This window comes from Pinus tabuliformis, chromosome 4_1 (assembly GCF_031772625.1).
Source record: "Pinus tabuliformis cultivar Carrire ecotype Pingquan chromosome 4_1, CPIR1, whole genome shotgun sequence".
NCBI lineage: Eukaryota > Viridiplantae > Streptophyta > Pinopsida > Pinales > Pinaceae > Pinus > Pinus tabuliformis.
This window is the reverse complement of record NC_142303.1, coordinates 216,442,604-216,451,602: the sequence shown is the minus strand read 5'-3', so window position 1 is coordinate 216,451,602 and position 8,999 is coordinate 216,442,604. Positions and strand designations below refer to the sequence as shown.

General features: G+C 39.0%; 1 protein-coding gene across 1 annotated transcript in view; it reads right to left on the bottom strand.

Annotated features, from left to right (window-relative positions):
• Nucleotides 1–4,190: 4,190 nt before the first annotated feature.
• The window catches only part of LOC149175007 (O-fucosyltransferase 5-like), a 68,613-nt gene continuing 63,804 nt past the window's right edge, over nucleotides 4,191–8,999 (bottom strand). Inside the window, exon 3 of the mRNA XM_089419484.1 lies at nucleotides 4,191–4,950. Coding sequence (XP_089275610.1) covers nucleotides 4,774–4,950 — 177 coding nt within the window. The 3' untranslated portion in view covers nucleotides 4,191–4,773. The remainder of the gene's footprint in view (nucleotides 4,951–8,999) is intronic.

Genomic DNA, 8,999 nt, shown 5'->3' with positions numbered 1-8,999 from the left:
TTGGGACATCCCCTTCCTTTTGAGGGGGTACGCCTAGACATCCCCCCTTGGGGAAACTTGTTCCATTACTGGGAAAATAATGTTTCCTTGAGTTTCCCCAAAAGGGGGACGTTGGGCAAACGTTTCCACCAAGGTTTCCCTGCCCCGGAAACGTGGGGAAGCGAAGGGACGAGCTTCCCACCTGGGGGTACGAGTTTCCATCGAACACTGATGAAGAGCATAACCAACCTCTGCTCAAAAATATCCATCACATTGATTGCTAGCTGCTTGAATTTTGAGATGTAAGACTCTGGTGACCCAGTCTGCTTGAGTTGTGCTAGCTCTCTAAAGTGTATATCAGGATCCTTTTGGTCAAAACGTTCTATCAATCTTTTGGTGAAATCCACATAAGAAGTTATACTGGAGTGCCCTAAGGTGACTAGTCCATGGTACCACCATTCATGTGCCTCCCCTTCCAAGTGTAATGTGGCAAATTTGATAGTGTCTTCTTCCAACGTGGGATTAAAGTGGAAGCAGATATCCAATTTTTGTATCCAAGCCCTTGTTGAACACTTAGATGATCCATCAAAAGAGGGAAAGGATAGCATATTTACCTTGTGCATCAAATCCTGATTATGTTGTCCCATGGGTCTATTCTTGTATTTGATGTTGTTGTACTCTTGAAAAGACATGGTTGCCTGTGTATTTTCCTCTAGTGTTGCATACTGTCGGAAGTATTCATCAAAGAGTCCATTCTACTCTGCTACTTCTTGGGTTATCATTGTCTGACTGTCTAAAACTGGAGGAAGGATCTATGATTACTTCCATTGGTTGCCTTTGTGTTGGATTGCGAAAAGATGTTGAAAGAACCAGGATTATGGCTATTGCTACCTTCAACACCAATCCTATTATCAACATTAGCAGCATTGTAACCAGTGTTGTTTACATTCCTAAGGCCTCAGTAATGAGCTATGTCATTTGTTGTTGTCCTTGGGCTATTTATTGTTGCCCCTGTATTAACAGTTGGACTATTTGTCGTTGCCCTTGGATTAGTACATTCAAGGGATCATCAGGATCTTGTCCCTCTTGTCCTCCCTTATCCTCCATAGTTGAACTGAGGGTAATCATTTTCCTTTTGACTATAACATTGCTTGTATCTTCTGGAAGCATACAAGGCTCATATACTCACAAGTTGGCAAGATGCACAGCTTTGATACCATTGTAATGTCCCTTGGGAATTTTTTTTCCCTTAGGGTTCTGTTTTTGTCTAGGGTTTCAACAAATCATGAAAAGGGTTGTAGATCATAACAGCAATGCACATTCATCTATTCATATCAGTGAAACATGAATCTCCGATCACTCGCAATTAATCACGAGTCAAACTTTGCTCTTCCCTCAAACGATCTGATATAACTATGGGTGAGTCAAACTCGCGTTGACTGTGTTTGACTCGTGCTCAACGCGAGTTTCACTTGCAACTCACCAATAAATTACTATTTAGGCGACTAAGGTGATTTTCAACCCTCAACTCGAAGGGCACGGGTTTTAACTTTTAGGGTTATCGCATTTTTTGTTGCGTAGTTTAGTTAGGTTAAAAATTAAAAGTCGGTCTGTAATAGACATTTCTCACTGCTCAAGCCTACAACTCATACGTCGAGAAGGTAATAGAGGCATGGTTTCAGTTTCAATTTACTTCACGTAATTGAGTCATAGTGTAATAGAGGCGTAGTGTGCAGTGTGCTCCATTGTAGCTTTAGCATGTGCTTGGTCAGAGATTTCAGTAGCAAACCATTATCGTATCATTTTAGCAACAATCAAGAGATTTCAGTTACTACTTTTTTACTGATTAGTATGCAGTATTTTATAAACTTTTAGAAGCAGATGCTTTTGGTTCGATGTAGTCACAGGTTAGGAGTCAAGACCCAGTGCTTTGGATCATGTTTGGACTCATAACATATATGAGATAGTTATTCATTCATGATATTTTGGACATCTATTGATATTATGCATTGTTTGGACATGGCTTTATTGAATATCAATGAAATATGTTTTTTTTTAATTCAATATATGTGTATATCTTAAATTATTGAATTCACCGATTTTTTCCCTATTTTTCCCCGATCCGATTAAAACTCTTCGCTCTTTTGCCTCGCCGATTTATTGCCGATTCCAAGTATGGTAACATTGATTCATATGACAATAGGTATTCTCAATGATATAGAAGGTATTCAATAGCCATAAATTCTTCCGCAAACTTCTATAGGCTAGGACTAACTGTCCAAAGAATAGCAGGCCCACACAACCAATAATCCACCAAAACAATCCCAATTGTAATGTTAATATTCAACGGTAATGAAATCAAATCAAGAGTGATCCCACAAACAACTTGATTACTTACAAAATAATTGACTAAGAATTCTGCTATACTAATGATGCCCTACTGGGTTGATTGCCTTGCTGCCTTTACAGGCCTGCTTCTTAGGTCTGTTTGCCAGTTATTGATGTTATGACTAGGGTATCCTGTTCAGACTAATCTGCTGTACCAAAACTGTGATGACAGAGTCTTCTTTTAATTGTTGCACAGGAGCACTAATCAGGTGTTGCAGGGAAATCCTTGCTTAGCTACAGTGGTGTCCTTATTCATCTGCAAGGATACCATTAGACTGCCGCAGGAGACCTTAAACTTTCGGAGGAAGAGCCTTGTTTGATCTGCAATTGCCCTAACAGGCTGCCGCAGGAAACTTTGATTAAATGCCCAGATGCCCTAATGTTGTCGCAGGGAGGCTCACTCAATGCACAAATTGCCCTAACCAGCATTCAAATCGAGCCCTGAACTACCTCCACTATCACTGGTACACATAATTGTGCTTCAGATCCTTGATGTTAACCTCAGTGTGACTCGGGGGGGGGGGGGGGGGGTTTCTGTTGTGAGATTTTGTGCCTTATATGTGCCACCGCTATCACAGAAACAACTCGCTAAGCTTCAGATCCTTGACATCAGCTTCAAGGGAATTTAGGAGGGTTTCCTCAAGAATAGACCTATGTTATTCTTAAAACAAATCTTGTTGACCAATAAAATAACCATAAAAGTTCTTCCTTGCTAGCCAGAACAGACCCTAGTTGCTCCAAGGAATTAGGCTGTAGCGGGACAGAGAAAGGAGGAGACTAGCTAAGGGTGGGATCACCTACACCGAAACTAGTTAAGAGAAGAAAGGGGTTTTAAAACCCTCAGAGCCTCAGCTCAAAGAAAACAGAGATATTCCAGTCCAAATGATGATGAGAAAATGATTCTCTCTCCTTTACTTATAGATTCCTCATTGGGGCTCTCTTCCTTAATTTAACATGAGGGGTTACAAGTGTAGCCCCCAATTCTGATTTTTTGCTCCAGCTACCCCAAAACTTACTCAATGTTGCCCCAAAACACTGGATAATGGGTTTCCCCCTTCATCAAAGACTATAGCCTACTGGGTTGGATAGGCTATTTCATCCTCCCATGGGCAATTAATCCATAGGGAACATTACAAAGCCTTAGGCTAATGGCAACAACAAAGCCCAAATGGAATTCCATACTAACCATAAATGCCAACATAGCACAACGGATTTGTACAATCCCCAAGATGGCACACCCTCAAAGTCTAGGTGTCCACATGTCAAGCCCTCCTCTAAGCAAGATGGTGTGTTCTCCAACATAGGCTCCACAACTCAATTCCTCCTCAATGTATGTACAAGGTAATTCCATTGCTCCCAATGCTCCGTGCCCAACCTCTACATGCATAGCGCACTCCTCCAAGGTGATCACTCCACATGTCCCAAGTGCCCATCCTCCTCAACTAGTGCACCCTTGTAGAGGATGTCAAATCAACACAGGTGCCAACTATCACATCGGGAAGTGTGCCTCACTAGCACTGAGCCCAAGGTAAAAGCATACATCCATTAAGTTCTCCAAATGTATGTCTACCAAAATAAAAAGGGATAGGGAACTACAAACCCTCCACTAGCTAGGTGAAAACACTTTCAGAACACATAAGCTAACAATTTACTGGGTCTGTACATAGCCTTGGAGAATAAGTTTGGCTATAATTTTGAACTATAATTTAAACATTCATGCTGAAGGAACACTGAAGTTAAAGTAACAAATAGAGATCTGCTCCAAGATTTAAGTCTAGGTAACTCACCTCCCATTTGTAAAATGCCAACAGAAACATAAGTAATTGTCAAAGTGAAAATATCAAGAGAAAAATCCATAAAATATCAAAATATTAATTCATAATTGGAGGATATTTCTACGAAATGCTAGGTCTGTCACTGGTAAGAGGCATCCTGACTCTAAAATTCTCCTCATGTTTTTGCTTCCTCCAGAAATCGCAGTTAGAACATTTACAAGCACCAAGCATGCTTTTGAAATGAAGATCTCTCAAATCTGTGAGCCAACTTAAATGCCTCTTTTATAGAGCATTGATATGGAGATAAAAATCTGTTTCATTTCACATGAATATGACAGATATATGACTTCTGCGTACTCAAGAATGCAGAATGATTTGTTCACATTACCCAATAAAAATAAAGCATGAGTTAGCTTTTCACAACATGTGAATTCAAGACCTTCAAGAAACAATCACATAATCACCTAAAATAATATACAACACATGGAGAAGAATACTGCTTCCCATTGATATTGAGATTACACCCATCACCTCAGAAGCAGAAGTTCAGTGAATCCACAAGACAATTCAAGAGTTCAATGGTTCAACAAACTCTCTTAATAGATGTTTCCACGCTATATAGTTTTCCTGCTCAGTGCAAGTCTGCTTGGAAATTTGGTTTCTCACCTTGGCACAGATGCTCGTCACAAGTTGAGGCAGTTCCCCAATCTCTTCTCAGTCTAATTATATCATCGGTAAAGGTGGATCCATTTGTCCCAATAAATACACTTGATAATGCACAAATTGTTTTGTCCAGCATTGCAAACACCTTCAAAATTTTGCACGCATACAATCAGTTCAGCTTTTGTTAAATAAGAAATAGTAATTGTTAGCTTGAAAAAAAAAAACACAAAGGAAAACAATTACAATTTATCAAGAGGAAGCACAAAATTGTTACAGTCAAAGTAAAGGTTAACAGAAAGACGTTAACTGCGCATGCACAAGTAGCCATTCTGGTTTTAAAATATTTAACTATGTTTCTGTCAGAAGAAAGATGGATCATATTAAAATTAGAATGTGCCTGCACACAATAGTCAACCCCCAAGACAGCCGGGTCCTTATGAGGGCAGTTGGTGATTATACTCCGTGCTGGCAGGTCCCATGCACTGCCTCAATGATAAAGCTGTCCAGGGAGGTGGGCTTGAAACTAATATGTATACTCTCCACTTGATCATTTTTCATATCATCCTGTTTCTTCTTCAAATACTAGTATTTATTGCACATTTTTTAAATACATGCACATGCGATTAGAGAGCAACTCTTACCAAGGTAAAGTACAATAGCTTTTGTGAGTAAGTTCTGGCTAATTTTTTTACATGTATAATGGATTTAAGAATGTGAAAACAGGAAACCTTATTTTTTGCATAGCAATTTACATATGTGAGTGAATCGTGAGAAATTAAAGAAGGTAGTACAGAATTAAGGGCAGCACTTGGAATGTCAAAAGGGCAGTTTGCAATTATTGCCAGAGAGAGTGTGGTGATTACTGACTAGTACATACTACATATTCTGACAGCTTACTATTTTGGAACTACTACCTGTGGTCCAGTAGAATTTCGGAATGTATCCTAATGGAACTTGTCTTCTATAGCCTGCCAGGAAACAGAAAATAGAATGCATAGTGACTTTGTATGAAGTGCAGCAACTTGCATGGAGCAGAAACCTAGATTAGAAGAGGGAAATTAAGTATGATTGCACTCTACATTTATTTTCACCAAGAAATTGAGGTATCAGCTCTTTCACCCCAAGGACCTCTTGCATATACATCTCAGTACTTTTTTGGTCTTTTGTCAGTGCTGTATTTAATGGTTCTAGCATGCTGTTTTTTTTGGTAACTAGAGGAATCGGCCATTTCGTGCTCATGTGACACAAGGTCAATTCTGACCACTACCACTATAACCTCTCAATGTTATCAGAACCAGACCAAACCAGTCAGAACCAGACAATCCAACCAGTTGGAGGGCAAAACTGGTTTGGACCAGTGAGCAGACCATTTTTTACCAGTTTGGTACCGAACCAGCCAGTTTTGTACAATATTACCAAGGACCCTTTGTACGCAATTTTTTTTAAAAAGAAGCAATGATTTATGACTGCGGAAGCCTAGTATTTGACCATATTACCCTACTAATGCTATGGAATTAATGGTAATGTTAAATTCTTAAAGTAAAAGTGATGAAAATTTCATCACTTTTACTTAGATTTTTAACATTACCATTAATTGACTTGGGATGTTTGAGAGTGGTTCCGAAATCATTGGATTTCATATGGAGAAAATAGAATTTTAGATCCCACTCAAAATCCAGCAGACTTAACTGTTTTTTAGGATTTCAGGATTGGAGGGATTGCAATGTTTCCATTGGATTTTGTCATGTACGAGGGTATGGAACTAGTGTTTAATCAAGAGCACCAACCCCTCTATATACCTCGATGTTAGTGGCATTGATTGCTGAACTCCTCTATCATAATGCTACTAAAAATGTACCCATCACTCAAACAAAATCTTGACTTGACATGCTAAGATTTTTCCATCTTATCTTATTTTGATGACAAAATCCCAATATAGGCAAAGATTTTGATGATATGTAGATATTTGCTGTATCATGATTTTTTTGGATGCCAGAGACCAATCTAAGACCTGTTTTTCATCTAGGACCTCTTTGTTGATGAATTTTTTGTTTAGAGATGGATTGCACTAGGTGCAATTTTGGCTATGTGCACCCTTACATGCAATATAAATGACAACTTTTGCTTATTTGTGTATAAATGGTTTGGATTCATATGGATGCACAAGAATATAAATGTTTTTATTTAAAATTTGAGTATTTTATGTGTTTTTGCCATTAGGTTGACCAGTTTTTTTTTATCGGTTCTTATCCGGTTCTAACTGGTTACCGGTTCCCATACAGTTCTGACCGGGCCAGTTATGATAACATTGTAACATCTAGGTGCCTACATACACTCCTTCCACAAATGTGGGTTAATCAGGGGTATTTGAACCTTGAATCACATAGTTTACATGACACGACTTCACCAATTGCGCTGCCACCATGGGTTGGTTCTAGCATGATGTTTAGCTGCAACGGACACGCAACATTTTATTTTGGTACCTTTGTTATACGTGGGCTCCATTTTTAATTTTTTATCATGCAGATTGCCTCATCATGTAAATTTGTGCAACCATTCCTTATTGTTAATTTTACATTCTTGTTAAGAGGCTCTGACAGCCTATTGAATTGAGGACTAAATGATTGCAAAGGAAGATGAATCCATAGTCATCAAAACTTCTAAAAGCACATTCCCCACTTGGCTGGAGATGTTGAAAATGCAGTGAGCAAGGTCTTCTGGCTTGTGCCTTAGCTAGTGAATCTCATGAGTTAGACTTCAATTAGGATGCGTAAAGTTGGAGCTTCAGTTAAGTGGAAGTCTTCATCAGTTTGATTACAAAATGAGGTGGAAGTTAGTAGTTTTTTTAGAGTGAGTTATTCTTCGGTCTTGATTGAAGGAAAACTTCTAAAAGGACATTCCCCACTTGGCTGGAGATGTTGAAAATGCAGTGAGCAAGGTCTTCTGGCTTGTGCCTTAGCTAGTGAATCTCATGAGTTAGACTTCAATTAGGATGCATAAAGTTGGAGCTTCAGTTAAGTGGAAGTCTTCATCAGTTTGATTACAAAATGAGGTGGAAGTTAGTAGTTTTTTTAGAGTGAGTTATTCTTCGGTCTTGATTGAAGGAAGAGCAAGTTAGTCTCCAGTGTTGATTGGAGAGAGAACGAGTTAAGAACTCCATTGTTGATTGGAGAGAGAACGAGTTAAGAACTCCAGTGTTGATTGGAGAAAAGACGAGAAGAACTCTTAGTTAGCTCTCAATAAGAACTCGAGTTCTAAAATAAGAATTGAGTCTCCTTGCATGTTCGAATTGGGCCTATAAAGAGTAGGATGAAGGCACAATGTAATACAATTGTTTTGTGCACAAAGGTTTGTGACAAGACAGAGCTCACGAGTTTGTGAGCGAGAGCCTTGATTGTGGAGCGCAGGAATTGTGTCCTACAAAATAGGAGGCACAAGTGCAATAAGATTTAGGAGAATTGGTTGTGCGCAGGTTGTGTGGATATGGGATCCTAAAAAATAGGAGCTCAAATGCGCTAAGAAATAGGGCCTGAAGTGCGCTAGGAAATAGGAGATCAGTGCAAGGATTAAGGAGGCCAAGTGGGCAAGGAAGGAGGAGCAAAATTGAAGAAAGAAGAGCAGGTTTTGCAAAGAAAGTCAAGGAGGTAGCAGCGGATCAGTTATGTGCAGGAACCGAGACCAAGCAATGATCAAGGCAAGCCAAGATCAATTGTATTAGCTTAGTTTTGAGAAAGAAGCAAAACGCTTTCTCAAGGAGACAGATTGCTTTGTAATAGATCCAAGTGTTCAAGAGCAATCAATAAAATAGCCACATAAAGCAAGCAGGTTTTCTCTATTGGGTTTTCTGAGAAAATAAGTGTGTCAATTTGTGCATGTGTTTTTATCTCTATGTTTTTATTCCATTGCGTATAAGTTGTTAAGAGGCTTTGTATCTTGGTAAAAGTTAACTAGTTTCAGTTTTCAGTTATTTATCTAAGTAGTTGCAGAGTTTCATGGAAATTTAACATGGTATCAAAGCAGAGATCAATATAAAGAGTAGCACCAAATTAACCAGTTAGTGGACAACACAAATCAAGCACAAGGTTTGCGCTAGAGTTTGAAGAGCATAGCAATTTCTTGGATGGCCGTATGGCGTTCCTAGGACTAAGGATAGATCACAGTTTAGAGGGAGCCTCAAAATTCAATGCATAGGAG